General features: G+C 44.8%; 2 protein-coding genes across 2 annotated transcripts in view; one reads left to right on the top strand and one right to left on the bottom strand.

Moving 5' to 3' along the window:
* Nucleotides 1-6,129: 6,129 nt before the first annotated feature.
* On the top strand, nt 6,130-12,091 carry LOC121553779 (zinc finger protein 883). Its single transcript, XM_041867164.2, has 2 exons — nt 6,130-6,258; nt 8,214-12,091. Exon 2 carries the CDS (start codon nt 8,363-8,365, stop codon nt 10,010-10,012), a length of 1,650 nt encoding a protein of 549 aa, XP_041723098.1. The 5' UTR covers nt 6,130-6,258; nt 8,214-8,362; the 3' UTR covers nt 10,013-12,091.
* A 780-nt stretch (nt 12,092-12,871) lies between these two features.
* LOC121553542 (storkhead-box protein 1-like) overlaps nt 12,872-15,972 on the bottom strand; it is a 70,312-nt gene continuing 67,211 nt past the window's right edge. The window contains exons 3-4 of the mRNA XM_041866727.2: nt 14,529-15,972; nt 12,872-13,566 (exon numbers count right to left, since the gene is read on the bottom strand). The exon at nt 14,529-15,972 is cut by the window's right edge and continues 1,506 nt beyond it. Of these exons, the coding sequence (XP_041722661.2) occupies nt 13,413-13,566; nt 14,529-15,972 (1,598 nt within the window). The 3' untranslated portion in view covers nt 12,872-13,412. The remainder of the gene's footprint in view (nt 13,567-14,528) is intronic.

The following is a 15,972-nucleotide window of genomic DNA, read 5'->3' on the forward strand; positions in this document are numbered from 1 at the left end:
TTTGTAGGCCTCCTTGCTCACACACGCTTTTTCAGTTCTGCCCACACCTTTTCTATAGGATTGAGGTCAGGGCTTTGTGATGGCCACTCCAATACCTTGACTTTGTTGTCCTTAAGCCATTTTGGCACAACTTTGGAAGTATGCTTGGGGTCATTGTCCATTTGGAAGACCCATTTGCGACCAAGCTTTAACTTCCTGACTGATGTCTTGAGATGTTGCTTCAATATATCCACATAATTTTCCTTCCTCATGATGCCATCTATTTTGTGAAGTGCACCAGTCCCTCCTGCAGCAAAGCTCCCCCACAGCGTGATGCTGCCACCCCCGTGCTTCACGGTTGGGATGGTGTTCTTCGGCTTGCAAGCCATCCCCTTTTTCCTCCAAACATAACGATGGTCATTATGGCCAAACAGTTCTATTTTTGTTTCATCAGACCAGAGGACATTTCTCCAAAAAGTAAGATCTTTGTCCCCATGTGCAGTTGCAAACCGTAGTCTGGCTTTTTATGTCGGTTTTGGAGCAGTAGTACTTTTGTACCTGTTTCCTCCAGCATCTTCACAAAGTCCTTTACTGTTGTTCTGGGATTGATTTGCACTTTTCGCACCAAAGTACGTTCATCTCTAGGAGACAGAACGCATCTCCTTCCTGAGTGGTATGACGGCTGCGTGGCCCATGGTGTTTATACTTGAGTACTATAGTTTGTACAGATGAATGTGGTACCTTCAGGTGTTTGGAAATTGCTCCCAAGGATGACCAGTCTTGTGGAGGTCTACCATTTTTTTTTCTGAGGTCTTGGCTGATTTCTTTAGATTTTCCCATGATGTCAAGCAAAGAGGCACTGAGCCTTGAAATACATCCACAGGTACACCTCCAATTGACTCAAATGATGTCAATTAGCCTATCAGAACCTTCTAAAGCCATGACATCATTTTCTGGAATTTTCCAAGCTGTTTAAAGGCACAGTCAACTTAGTGTATGTAAACTTCTGACCCACTGGAATTGTGATACAGTGAATTATAAGTGAAATAATCTGTCTGTAAACAATTGTTGGAAAAATTACTTGTGTCATGCACAAAGTAGATGTCCTAACCGACTTGCCAAAACTATAGTTTGTTAACAAGACATTTGTGGAGTGGTTGAAAAACGAGTTTTAATGACTCCAACCTAAGTGTATGTAAACTTCCGACTTCAACTGTATTATATTATAACACTGTATTATAACATATTACCTCAATTACCTCAACTAACCGGTGCCCCCGCACATTGACTCTGTACCCGTACCCCCTGTATATAGCCTCCCTACAGTTATTATATTTCACTGCTGCTCTTTAATTATTTGCTATTTTTATTTTTTAGTTATCTATTTTTTACTTAACACTTTTTTCTCTTGTTTTTCTTTTCTTAAAACTGCATTGTTGGTTAAGGGCTTGTAAGTAAGCATTTCACTGTAAGGTCTACAGCTGTTGTATTCGGCACCTGTGGCAAATAAAATTGTATTTGATCTCAAAAACACAATGATAAACTGGTTCTGTATGTCATCAGTTTGTGTGCTCAGGTTTTTAGAAGTGAGTATTTTATGTTTTTAACCCTTTACTTAGGTTATACATTTAAAATCATTGCATTTCATAATAACCTTTTTCATCCAAAAGATTATTCCAGTTATATTGTATATCAGACTGCAGTACTGCACATGTGTACCTCAATGTTGTCATTTGTTGACTTAAAAGGGCAGTGCAGTTAAAAACGTGATTTTCCAGTTTTTTTTATGACATTTCCACATTCTGAGGTTGAAATAACACTCTGAAAGTGTGAAAATGATAATAATGCCCTTTTTTGTGTATGAGCTGTTTGAAAAAAAATGACTGTTCATCTGGGTAAGGGCGTGGGCTCTAGACAATTCTATCAGCCAATCAGGGCTGTATGTAAATATCTTCACATTTGTTTCCTAATGCCCACACTATCAGACTGATCATTTCAATGGCCAAAAGAGGCTCAGGAAGATAAATGATTACAAATATATTTTAGAGTAATTGTTCAGTATTTGTTTTATTTTTGTTGTTGTAATTTTACCCCCTTTTTCTCCACAATTTCGTGATATCCAATTGCAATCCAATTACGATCTTGTCTCATCGCTGCAACTCCCTAACGGGCTCGGGAGAGGCGAAAGTCGAGTCATGCGTCCTCCGAAACATGACCCGCCAAACCGCACTTCTTAACACCCACTTGCCTAACCTGGAAGCCAGCTGCACCAATGTGTCGGAGGAAACACTGTTCAACTGACGACCGAAGTCAGCCTGCAGGCGCCCGGCCCGCCACAAGGAGTCGCTAGAGCGCAATGAGCCAAGTAAAGCCCCCCCGGCCAAACCCTCCCCTAACCCGGACGACACTGGGCCAATTGTGCGCCGCCCTATGGGACTCCCGGTCACGGCCGATTGTGACACAGCTTGTGATCGAACCCCAGGCTGTAGTGACGCCGCAACACTGCGATGCAGTGCCTTAGACCGCTGTGCCACTCGGGAGGCCTTATTCTTGAGCTATTTTCATTACATAAACACACACAGTAATTTATTAGACATACAGTGATTATTTTTTTAAAATAACATTAAAAAGACTTCATGGGGGCTTTAAGACAATGATTGTAAAAATGCATGACTGCAGTTTCTTCTCTAAATTACAATCAAACATATATTCATGTTGTCCATTTGCCTCATTTCTAATAAACTGAGGGAATTTACACTCTCCCTTACACATAATGGTGTTTTAATTCTCAGAGACTCCCAGAGAAACAGGAAGTCAATAATATAGGCCAAGCAGCAGAATGTGAGAATAGTGGACCTCATGCGTCTTTCCAGTTCTGTGAATGGCCTGATTGTCCTGGCACTGTAATACAAAGTATTTCCTTTACAAGACAACACCTGCTGTGAATGGGTGCAAATACAGGGATGCTCCAGGCCATTGACACACTAAGCCTATAGCTATTGAATTTCGTCTCTCAGATTGGTTGTTGTTTATGTGCAAGAATTTGGGATGGTCTGAATAGTGAATACTTCCATTTCAAAAGTCCATGAACATGATGTCAAATTACAAATCTGCTTTATTGTTTTGATATGACTAGCCGACAGACAGCGGGCTCTAGCTACTGATTTAGCCTACCATAGACACACACATCAAGTGCCGAAAACGAATGTGTGTGTGTGTGTGTGTGTGTGTGTATGTGTGTGTGTGACACCCTAATTGACAAACAAACCAAAACAAAGGCAAAGTCTTCTCATACTTTGTTGATTTCAAAAAAGCTTGTGACTCAATTTGGCATGAGGGTCTACTATACAAATTGATGGAAAGTGGTGTTGAGGGAAAAACCTAAACATTATGTAATCCATGTACACAAACAACAAGTGTGCAGTTAAATTGGCAAAAAACACACACATTTCTTTCCACGGGCCATGGGGGTGAGACAGGGATGCAGCTTGAGCCCCACCCTCTTCAACATACAGTGCATTCAAAAAGTATTCAGACACTTTCCCTTTTTTACACATTTTGTTACGTTACAGCCTTATTCTAAAATTGATAAAACTGTTTTTTTGGACATGATTTGGAAAGGCAAACACCTGTTTATATAAGGTCCCACAGTTGACAGTGCATGTCAGAGCAAAAACCAAGCCATGAGGTCAAAGGATTTGAGCTCTGAGAGAGCTCTGAGACAGGATTGTGTCGAGGCACAGATCTGGGGAAGGGTACCAAAAAATGTCTGCAGCATTGAAGGTCCCCATGAACACAGTGGCCTCCATCATTCTTAAATGGAAGAAGTTTGGAACCACCAAGACTCTTCCTAGAGCTGGCCGCCCGGCTCTGCAGCACTCCACCAATCAGGCCTTTATGGTAGAGTGGCCAGACGGAAGCCACTCCTCAGTAAAAGGCACATGATAGCCCGCTTGGAGTTTGCCTAAAGGCACCTAAAGGACTCTCAGACCATGATAAACAAGATTCTCTTGTCTGATGAAACCAAGATTGCACTCTTTAGCCTGAATGCCAAGTGTCACGTCTGGAGGAAACCTGGCACCATCCCTACGCTGAAGCATGGTGGTGGCAGCATCATGCTGTGGGGATGTTTTTCAGCGGCAGGGACTGGAAGACTAATCAGGGAAAGATGAACGGAGCAAAGTTCAGAGAGATCCTTTCTCCAGAGAAAAACCTACTCCAGAGCTCTCAGGACCTCAAACTGGGGCGAAGGTTCACCTTCCAACAGGACAACGACCCTAAGCACACAGCCAAGACAACGCAGGAGTAGGCGGGACAAGTCTCTGAATGTCCTTGAGTGGCCCAGCCAGAGCCCGGACTTGAACCCAATCGAACATCTCTGGAGAGACCTGAAAATAGCTGTGCAGCGACGCTCCCATCCAACCTGACAGAGCTTGAGAGGATCTGCAGAGAAGAATGGGAGAAACTCCCCAAATACAGGTGTGAGAAGCTCGTAGTGTCATACCCAAGAAGACTCGCTGCCAAAAGTGCTTCAACAAAGTACTGAGTAAAAGGGTCTGAATACTAAAAACCTGTTTTTGCTTTGTCATTATGGGGTATTGTGTATAAATTGGTGAGGGGGAAAAACAGTTTAATTCATTTTAGAATAAGGCTGTAATGTAACAAAATGTGGAAAGATTGGTTTGCTCACCAATTTAAAATTCATAAATTGGGACAAACACCAAATTGAAATTCTGCAAAAATATCCTCTGTGTATAACGTAAAAAAAAAACAAATAATGCATGCAGAGCAGAATTAGGATGATACCCACTAATTACAAAATCCAGAAAAGAGCCGTTAAATTCTACAACCACCTAAAAGGAAGCGATTCCCATACCTTACATAACAAAGCCATCACCTACAGAGAGATTAACCTAGAGAAGAGTCCCCTAAGTAAGCTGTGGGCACCGAGTGGCATCGAATCCAGGCTCTGTCGCGACCGGGAGACCCATGGGCGGCGCACAATTGGCCCAGCAGGAATGGCCGGCAGGGATGTAGCTCAGTTGGTAGAGCATGGCGTTTGCAACGCCAGGGTTGTGGGTTCAATTCCCACGGGGGGCCAGTATGAAGAAGAAAAAAAAATGTATGCACTCACTAACTGTAAGTCGCTCTGGATAAGAGCATCTGCTAAAATGTAAATGTAAGCTGGCTCTGTTCACAAACACAAACAGACTCCACAGAGCCCCAAGACAGCAACACAATTAGACCCAACCAAATCATGAAATCATGAGAAAACTAAAAGATAATAACTTGACTCATTGGAAAGAATTAACCAAAAAACAGAGCAAACTGGAATGCTATTTGGCCCTAAACAGAGAGTACACAGTGGCAGAATACCTGACCACTGTGACTGACCCAAACTTAAGGGAAGTTTTGACTATGTACAGACTCAGTGAGCATAGCCTTGCTATTGAGAAAGGCCGACGTAGCAGACCTGGCTCTCAAGAGAAGACAGGATATGTGCACAATGCCCACAAAATGATGTGGAAACTGAGCTACACTTCCTAACTTCCTGCTAAATGTATGACCATATTAGAGACACATACTTCCCTCAGATTGCACAGACCCACAAAGAATTCGAAAACAAATCCAATTTGGATAAACTCCCATATATATTAGGTAAAATACCACAGTGTGCAATCACAGCAGCCAGATGTGTGACCTGTTGCGACAAGAAAAGGGCAACCAGTGAAGAACAAACACCATTGTAAATACAACCTATATTTATGTTGATTTATTTTCCTTTTTGTACTTTAACTATTTGCACATCATTACAACACTGTACATAGACATAATATGACACTTGAAATGTCTTTATTATTTTTGAACTTTTGTGAGTGTAATGTTTACTGTTAGTTTTTTAATTGTTTAATTCACTTTTGTTTATCATCTATTTCACTTGCTTTGGCAATGTAAACATATGTTTCCCATGCCAATGAAGAATAGGGAGGGATAAAAGAGAGGAGGGTGGTGAAGGCAACTTTGTACAGTGGAGGCAATCGGCCTGAACCTCAGTGGCCTGAATCGATGTATTACTCCGGGGCTATAGATGGCAGTCTTGATTGCATGTGCCAGTGACAACCTACAATGCGTTGTTGGCGCCAGAAGATCAGTGGCGCAAGCTCTCCAGAAAGAGAGAGAGAGGAAGACATTGCAGACAGTCGCAAGCAAGCATCCAGGAGCAATCGGTTGTGCAGAGCCCATAAACTTTTTGTTTCATCATAACCCGAAGACAAAGAGGTGGGTACCCTGCGGACCTATACTAATTAATCTCCCAATCAGCTGTCTGTTTAGGTTGCGTATTAACAGGCTAGGATTAGGTGATCATTGTGTACACGCTTATTTTTTTATTCAGATATCTAGTTAAGTTATTTATATATTCTTAAATTCTGCCCAAAATTATTACACTATCAAATTTTATTTTACTTCAGTGATTCATTTTCACCCAGTGATGGTTCCAAGAAAATGAACCTCGGGCCCCCTATGTGCTTGCTGGCTAGGAAGATAGCCAGCTAGTTAGCTTGATATCTAGGCTAGGTAGCCTGCTATCAATGTACGCTAGCGCAGTAGTTCGCGAGGCTAGGCCATATTGAATATGGGCTGAAAATATGCTCATGGAATGTTGTCGCATCTCGAGGACATTTTGGGTAGCTTGTTGCTCGAGCGTTCTCAATCTTACAATACATTGGTAAATTGAATCAACTGCGATTATACAGTCATTCGTCTTGTGTGTATTTTATGATTTCTAAGGCATTTGAGCCGTGCTTTGTTATGCATTGTTATATAAGATGGGGTCGCCTTTCCCGGGCTTTTTAGCGAGGCGAGAACTCCTCGCCCGGATAATGTTAGCCATCTTTGTTTCAGGCTGATTTTAACGGATTATAGCGAAAAACTACCCCGTCTGCACCTCGGTGTTGTATATTTGGGTTGTATACATCTAGTTTTCTCCTCTTGTTGCTCAACCTACCGTTACTTGAATATGGATTTTGTAATACTTTTGGAAAGCCCTTCGTAGTTCTGAAATGCGCTTTGAAGGGCGGAAGCTAGCGTAGCGGCAGCCATCTTATGTTTCCCTGGCTAACTGGAAAGTGGTGGTGTGGCAAAGACAAGATGGCCTGTTAAAACTGCGCACAAGCTCTGTCAGAATTTCCGCGTTCGTTATTGTATTCCTAACCATGAAAAAATGACTTCGGTGAATGTAAGGTTTGTTGCACATATGTGGGGGAAACTCTTGATTTGTTGATCAACCATGCGGCTAACTAACTAGCCAGCTAGTTATCAGCTACAAAGCTAGTTAGCGCGCTAACTCGACAAACATTAGCCGCTAACAATGCTGTATCGTCGTTAAGTTGTTTTCCCCCTACCCTAGCCAGCTAACTAGCGGGCTAATGTTGGCTATGTAGCCAATTTGGTAAATGTTATCATCTGTTGGTCTAGCTAGTTAAAGAGTGTGTTTAGACTATTTTCAGCCATTTCAAATAATGTTTAGTTAACTTAAGGCTTCTGTGAAGCCCGCGTCCATCTTTTATATCGGTTCTTGCATAGTCATTGCATGTTTTCCATTCTGCCTCTGCCTAGATAGCCAGGTAGCCGCAGCTCTTGCGCATAACTTTGGTGCTAAATAACATTTAGCCCGCTAGATGGCAATTTATAGCCAGCTAACGAAGCATTAATATGCACCTCAACTGTTTAAAATAATTTATAAATTCGTGAAATGTCTGCCCTTTGTTAGAGTACGGAAAACACCCTTCGTCTCTGCAGAATGAATACCAGTATTTTGTCATGTTATTTTGTCCTGTGTATTGTTGACACTGGTACTTCTGTCACTTGGGCTAGTTAGCCTTAAATTATTGCTAGCTGGGGGTCTTGGCTGGCTAGTTATCTGGCTAATAACAAGTGTCATAGTGCTATGGCTCCTTAGAGTTTCAGATGTTTTCTTGATTTTTATTGCACAAAAAACGGAATAGTATTCTGCAAACGTTATTCACCCCTTTTACTGCAAGGATAATACATATTTGAATCTATTATAACTATTACACCAGCAGCTCTGTGCTTTTAGTATCAGCAGCATTGAACATGTTCTACAGTATTACCGTTAACTTCATTAGCATGGAAACACTTAGTTGAGATGTAAATGATAGCTCAATGTCACATCACTTAATCCCTCTGTATCTTATATTTCTTCCACCTGACAGGTCTCTGACTGACTGACTGACTGCTGATCTAAGCACTACTACCAACCCAGTTGTGCTCGCCATACTAAGTGGAGCTCTTTCTACCCCAAGTCCCTCTAAGCTTCCCGTCCGGCTCTAAAACGGAGGTCGTTGGGCTGGAGTGTGTTCTCATGGCTGAGTCAGAGACTGAGTGTGACACACCCGGCCTTGACACGCTGGGGTCGGAGTGTGTCATTGCCCACAGCCAGGTTGACCTGCACTACGCGGCCGAGACGGAGATCATGACGGAGGAGAAACGTGGCCTGGAGCTGGAGATCCACGGGGCCGACCTGGCCAAGATCCAAGGGCTCACTGCCGTGGCCTGCGTGGATGCCATCGTCACGGAGACTGACCATGACTACGTGACCAAGCCGGACCACCACGGGGAGATCCAGTGCTTCACCTTGGGGGGCGAGGTCAAGGGGGAGGCGCTGCTGGGAGAGGTGCTGTTAAAAACCGAGACGGAACATGTGGTTAAGGTGGAGTCGGACCACGTGGGGGGCGAGCTGACTGTGGAGTCCGAGAATGGCGTTGTGATCCACGAGGCCCATGGCCTGCAGTGCAACGAGTGCGGAGAGATCTTTGGCAGCATGGCCGACCTGCACCAGCACTTCGAGATCCACAAGGCCACCAACCCTTATATCTGCGTGCACTGCGGCGATAGCTTTGCCGTGGAGTCAAGCCTCAAGCAGCACATGAAGATCCACATGAAGGAGAAAGCGTACGCCACCACAGGCGTGGAGATGGTGGGCAAGGGGGTGATCGACGCTTTCAACCTCAAGTCTCACCAGATGATCCACAGCCCGGAGAAGCCCCACCGTTGCTCGGAGTGCGGCAAGAGCTTTGCGGCGGCCATTACCCTGCGGGAGCACATGAAGATGCACTCGGAGGACAAGCCATACAAGTGCACCCAGTGCAGGAAGAGCTTCATCCGCCGGCGCCACCTCAAGAAGCACCAAGAGCTCCATGCCAGGGAGAAGCCCTTCACCTGTTCCCAGTGCGGAAAGGGCTTCACCACGGCCTCTAGCCTGAAGCAGCACCAGAAGACCCACGCGGGGGACAAGCCCCACCGTTGCACACAGTGCGGGAAGTGCTTCGCTGCAGCTGCCACCCTGCGGGAGCACCAGCGCATCCACTCTGGGGAGAAGCCCTACAAGTGCAACCAGTGCAGGAAGAGCTTTGTCCGCAAGCGCCACCTTAAGAAGCACCAGCTGGTCCACTCGGGTGGGAAACCCTACTCCTGCGCCCAGTGCGACAAGAGCTTCAACCACTCCTCCTCGCTCTCCCGGCACCACAAGGTCCACCTGGAGGCACGCATCTACTCCTCCCCTCCACAGGGCAAGGCCTTCTCCTACGGGTCCACTATGAAGCAGCAGGCAAGGCTGCACCAGGGTGGAGGGGGAGGCGTGGGAGACAAACCGTACACCTGCAACCACTGCGACAAGAGCTTCAATCATTCCTCCTCCTTGTCCCGCCACCAAAGAGTCCACTCGGAGGGGAAGAGCTACACCTGCGGCCACTGTGGGAAGAGGTTCAACCACTCCTCTTCCCTGTCCAGGCACCAGCGTGTTCACCAGGAGGAGAAGCAGCAGCAGCAGCAGCAGGTGGTGGTGCAGCAACAGTACAGCGCCGTTCCCTCGACGAAGGGATTCCCCCACACCACCATCCTCAAACAGCGCATCCTGGCCAGCGAGAAGCCATACAGGTGCTCCCAGTGTGGCAAAGGCTTCAACCATTCATCTTCTCTCTCCAGGCATCATAGAATCCACATCGACCAGTGAGATCCCTACACACACACCTACTCCGTCTCTCACTCACACACAGCCCTGGCCGACACCCACCCGTGATGTTTCTGTTCTACCAATCTGTCCCGAGCTCCAGACGACAAGGACTGCATCGAATAAAACCAGGCCAGCTCTCCCAGTAACAGTGTAGTGGTCAGGGGCAGAGTTTAACTGTCTCTGTGTGGAGCAGTCGATACTAACGGACAATGACACAACAAAAATATCCTCCTTTTCAAGAGGAGAAAAAGAAGTTCTAGCCTGAACTTATAATAACCCTTTACAGGCGAGCTGTTGGGTTGCTTGACAAGTTCCTTGGACTTTCAGATCAGTTAGTTTTGAATAAATTGTGTGATAGACATTTTGAATGAGCCTGTATTTCTCATTTGTGATTGTGCTTTTCGCTCCAGAACCCCTCTTTTTGATTGCTTTTAAAGAAAATAAACATTATTTTGATAATCTAGATACATGTTACCCGACTAACGGAGAGAAACTCCTGTAGTTATTTCACTCGTGCATAATTCTCCCCCTATTATATGGAGTGCTTATCCGATCTGACCCTCGTTGAGGTCAATCTCCCACTCTTGGCTACTGATGCAACTTGCTATCGAGTCATACTGTCTTGATGGTATAAATTAGCAATTCTTCAATTGTACTTTTTTTTTTACCCCATCTTACCACCTGTAAAATCATGACGAAAAGACATAAATCCTATGTAAATAAATGTTGATTTATCCTTTTTTTTATATATCTGTATAGGTGACTACTGTGCAGTTTTGTTCCAGAAATGAGATGTTTTTTTATAGTAACATCCACGTAATCTCTCCCCTCCCTTCTCCATTTTCCTTTTTATTAATTGTTTTTGTTACAGAGCTACCAGGAAATGTTGCTACTGCTCTCGTATGTACATACTGTCATGTCTCGGATCTGGGTTTCCATCCAGTGTGATGCAGCTCCATGGGGATCAGGTAAAGTGGATCGGTATGTACCCAGTGACATGGTCCATACTGTACAGCTAAAGACTGTGGAGAGCAATACTGCCTCAAGCCACCGTATTTTGTGGTGCAATTAACACATGACAATGAGAAATGGACAAAATGCATCGCAAAAAAATAAAACTATCTGGTAGCGTTATCTGAAGTTGACTTGCGTCTGTTTTAATTGATAATTCCCTATCCAGTTCTCTGTTCCAGCACCAAATGTACATTATTATTATTATTATTATTATTAGATAGACGATGGATGGACTCGGATGTTCAAGAGTTATTTCTTGCTATTGCTTTAGAGACTAATTTGATTAGCAGTGTATAGAATTATAGTTGGCTTCACTGAAGGTTTTCGGAGTAGAAGTTATCAAATCTGACCGTGTAATAATAGCGTAGTGTATACTACCTAGCTAGACTAGAGGTTGCTTTTACTGACAAGACTCTTAATTTTGAACTTCCAGGTTTTCCAAATTCCACAGGATTACGCTTTCTATTTACTGTTTGGTGTAAAAAAATATATATCTATTTTAAAAGCTGATGTATTTTTTAAAATACGGTTTGGGTCATTTTGAAAGGGAAAAATAGCTATTATACAGTTTTTTATGGGAGGGAATGTTTTATTTTGAGTAGTCTTTATTCTTTTCCCCTTTGAATAACAATTGTGCTTCAAACAGTAGCATAGGCTTATTCCTTGTGTTAGATAGGTGCCTTATTGCATGCTATGGAAATGTATGCCGAACTGTCATAAAACAAAAACATACAAAAAAAACTTGTTCGGTTTTGGCAACACCTTTTTTCTTATTCAGAACTTACCCCCAACATTTTAAGTTGACGTCATTACTTTATTATTTTTGGGCTTCTATGTATATTATGTGTTTACACATCTTCATTGTCATTTAATTTGCTCTCCTGTCTTTGTTGATTGGCCTCAATGTAGATTTTCTTAGAGGTTGAATTAAGGAAAAAAAGTGAGTTACATTGTTTTTGCTCCCTATATGGCTCGGCTTTCTGTAGAGGTCCCACCCAGCTCCACCTCTCCCCAAATCTCTGAGTGGTACATATATGGATAAATAAAAGTTGACTGTAAACATTGCGTCAATGGTTTCTTTTGTCTGATTTGTCATTTTGATATAAATATAAGTCTGGTAATGAAATTAGTTTGGGATGCCCTAAAAATACGATATTGGGCAGGGCCAATGTAGATATGTTTAATGTTCATGAATCCATGTGATTTTGAAAACTGGTCTTGCCACTTAAATATTTGTGAGAATTTCTGTGTTACGTAAGTGATAATGCTCCCCCCCTCCACACAGACTGCTGTAACCATCAAACCATTGGCTCATTTGAGTTTTGAGAAATGCCTACATTTTTTACTCCTTCCAATTGGGGGCAGTCTTGCCTAAGGTTTGCTTACCTCATAGAAAAATGAAATATAGCCCGCCCTTCTAGTTGTGAAAGTCTCACGGTTTAGCAATTACTTTAAAAAAAAAAAAGTTAACACGTCACCCATCACTAAACCACCTCGCATTCCTCCATCCACACCATACTCCTAACTCTAGCTTCCCCAGAGGTGGAGCCTCCACCTACACCCAGGACTTAGCTTATCAGCTGTCTGGCAGGTTTTGGTTCGTATCGGCCGTTTCTGAGCGACGTCAATGAACTTGTTTGCTTTTCACTGGAATTCCTCTTAAGTAAAGTCATTTCAGGTGAAAGGGTAGGTAGGTACTACTACTATTGAATGCAAACAAGCCTGGCAGATGGTGCTGAAAAGCTAAGCCCTAGGTGCTGATGGAGGCTCAAGTGACGAGGGGTAACTGGAGGAGCGAGAAAATGTTTTACCCACACATTCAGTGAGGCGGTGGCTTGTGGTACATAAATATTTATATGTGTTACACATGGCTACAAGGAAAGATGTCAAAAATAATAATAATACAGTACTGAGTACTTTTGTCATTTCAGGCCAAGTGGAATGTAGTGGAAAAACCATGCCAACTCATAGTACAACCTCTTACATCCACACCACCTATTGACTGATCATGCATTCATCACAGCAGATTCACTAGTCGTTAGCTGAATACATCTCAGGATATATTTGTTGATAAATGTTATATACAGAATGGGGGGAAATAAAATATACAAGGACGTCCACTGGGGCAGGTCTGGACGACTGGATAAATAACCAGCATAGACAATGAGGAAAAGCTAGGTGTTCACAGCAGGTTAATGACAGCAGTGGGGGAAAAAACAGATGCTATAAGTCCAAGAAGACTGGGGCTGTGATCCCGATATCTGATAGCACGTTCTTCCTACTTCCCACGCTTTTTGATGGCGGAACAGACGGAGCTGCATCAGGGAGCTGCGTAAGGGAGCTCAATGTCCCTCCCTCGGAGATGCATCTGGGGGCCTATGGTTTCTTATACGTTCATGACTGGTGTGAGCTGTAGCAAAGAGCTCTGTGGTCTCATGGCGGAGCTTTTGGAGTGCAGTTTCTCCAGGTTCTGTAGGAAACCTCTTCTCTTTAGACCCTCCAGAATCACTGTGTTGTTGGTCGCCAGAGTCACACGGGTCCTGTAGGGAGAAACATAGAAGAACCGGGTGTAAATGCATAGTATAAATTATTATAAAATGCATTTGCACACAAAATGCTCCTGTGGGGAGATTAACCATATCACTAAGATAGAAATACGATATGCAATACACTAATAGACACACTCACATTCACTAAGTATACTGTGAAATTCAGGGTGAAAAAACGACTCTTCACCACAAAAGGGAAAATGCCAAGTCCTTATAAAGTTCATGGCAAAACTTCTTCCCTTTTCCACTCTTTCAATGTTAAATGTGAGGGTTTACCCATTCATAAGTAACTACATTAATCACGGTAATCATCCCCCTCTGTCTAAACACTGCCTGGTGTAATTGGCTACGGGGTGTTTGTTCAGCTTTATCTCCATTTACATGAAAAGGGAAGAGAGAGAAGTCACACCGCCGACCAGGGCCATGGGTCATCTAACTACCTCCAGCCTCAGCTTATTTTCACTGCAGCTCCACATTCCTCCACCCTCCCTGGGCCAGCGCTATAGGCCCTGTAGCCTTTACCTCAGTCACAGAGAGAGGTTTACAGCTGGAAAAAGGGGTCTAGGTCGCAGGTGAGAAGACAAATAAACAGGGGATTTAAGGGCTAAGTACCTCTGTGTGTTTCTGGCAGACTGGGACCTTAGGACAGAAGAGGAGAGTATGGGAGGAGGATAGGTACTGCTGCCTAGAAGAGTTCTACTGAGATAACATTACTAATGAAGGCCATTCCTGGGGCATATTCATTAAGGGAGAAGAGAAGATATAAGAGTATTTTGTCTTTCGTAAAAATACTAATGCTGGTGAATATCATGGTCATTTAATAATACCTAGCTAGTGCCAAATTGTCACAATCACTCCACAAAATATAATGAGACCTTTTGTTAAAAGTGGTATAACTGCAATCCATTAATGTTCGATGATGATCATCAACATTTGAATACAAAGAAACTCACCGTGGCGAGTCTATCCCGCTGTCTCCAGTGTTGCTCTGACTCTCCCCCGCCTCCCCCATTATCTCTCCCCCTCCAGCTCCACTGGGCATGCCCAGACTGATACTGGAGCTCTGAGGGCCTCCTCTCTCCCCAAGGGTCTCAAAGCCCCCCTCTTCCTCCTCCTCTTCCTCTACTCCGCACCCCCAGTGAGCCGACTCCCCATCCCCCTCATCTGCTGACTTATGGAGGGTCTCAGTGTCCGACTCCACCTCGCTGGTCTGGCAGTAGTCAAAGATGCTGCTGTCTGCCACCCCAGCAAGCTCCAAACCCTCCAGGGAGAGGCTGGCGTCGCGTCTCTCCCCAAGGATCGGGGCTCCTCGCCTGGGACTGGGATCGCTGTGGGTCCCTGTTGACGGGTGGCTAAGGGTAGAGCGACTCACCCTGACACACCTCTCCTCCTCCTGTCCGTGGGGGCTGTTTGGGGACAGAGGGGGGTATTGGTGGATGGTAGAAGAGTGCTCCTCCGCATAAGCACTATCCCAGTCTCCTTGGAGGGAATGGGGGTCAGGGAAGTGGGGTTGGGGCTCGTGGTAAGAGGAGTGAGGTTGGTCGTGGTAGTGGGTAGGGGAGTGAGGTTGGTCGTGGTAGTGGGTAGGGGAGTGAGGTTGGTCGTGGTAGTGGGTAGGGGAGTGAGGTTGGTCGTGGTAGTGGGTAGGGGAGTGAGGTTGGTCGTGGTAGAGAGTAGGGTCTTGGTGGTCGAAGTGAGTGTCTTGGTATATGGTCTTAGGATCATGGTAGAGGGACTGAGAGTCATGATAGTGAGACATGCATGTTTGATAGCCCTCTCTGTTGTCAATGACTCCCTCCTCACTCAGATACAGAGAACTACAGGCATCCTCATCTTCTTCCTCTGCTCTCTGGTAAAGCCTGTGATCATCTTCTATAAACTCAACACTCTCTATCATAAAGCCATTACTCTCCACCATTAACCCATCAATGTCCCCCTTTCCATGCCCTGGACTCCTGTGCTCTCTACTGCCAACGCTGCTGTGTACCAGCCCCTGCTGGTTATGGGTGGTACTGCAGGCCTGTTGGTGAGAGGAGAGCAGGTCAGGCCTGTGGGTTAGGTCTCCCTGTGTGTCTGTGTGTTTGAAGGAGTGCCTGCGATGCACAGCAGGCTTTGGCCAGGGCACGGCCGGGTCGCACAGGTGGGCAGGGACTGGGTCATAGAGGTGGGTACTAGGGAGGATAGCATCAGAGTCCAGGGTTTGGCGTGTTACTGCTGGGTGTCTGTGGTCTGTTGTACTGCCATATTCTGCTTGCTGTGTCATCCTATCCTCTCCCTCCTTCTCCTTCCCTCCCTCCCTGCTCTTCCTCCCTCTGTTCTTCCTCTCCCTCTGATTTCTAACCTTGTCGTCTATCCTTAGGGTGCTGCTCTGGGGGTATGCCGAGCTGTAGTCTGACG

The sequence above is a fragment of the Coregonus clupeaformis genome, chromosome 37 (genome assembly GCF_020615455.1).
Source record: "Coregonus clupeaformis isolate EN_2021a chromosome 37, ASM2061545v1, whole genome shotgun sequence".
NCBI classification, from domain to species: Eukaryota; Metazoa; Chordata; class Actinopteri; order Salmoniformes; family Salmonidae; genus Coregonus; species Coregonus clupeaformis.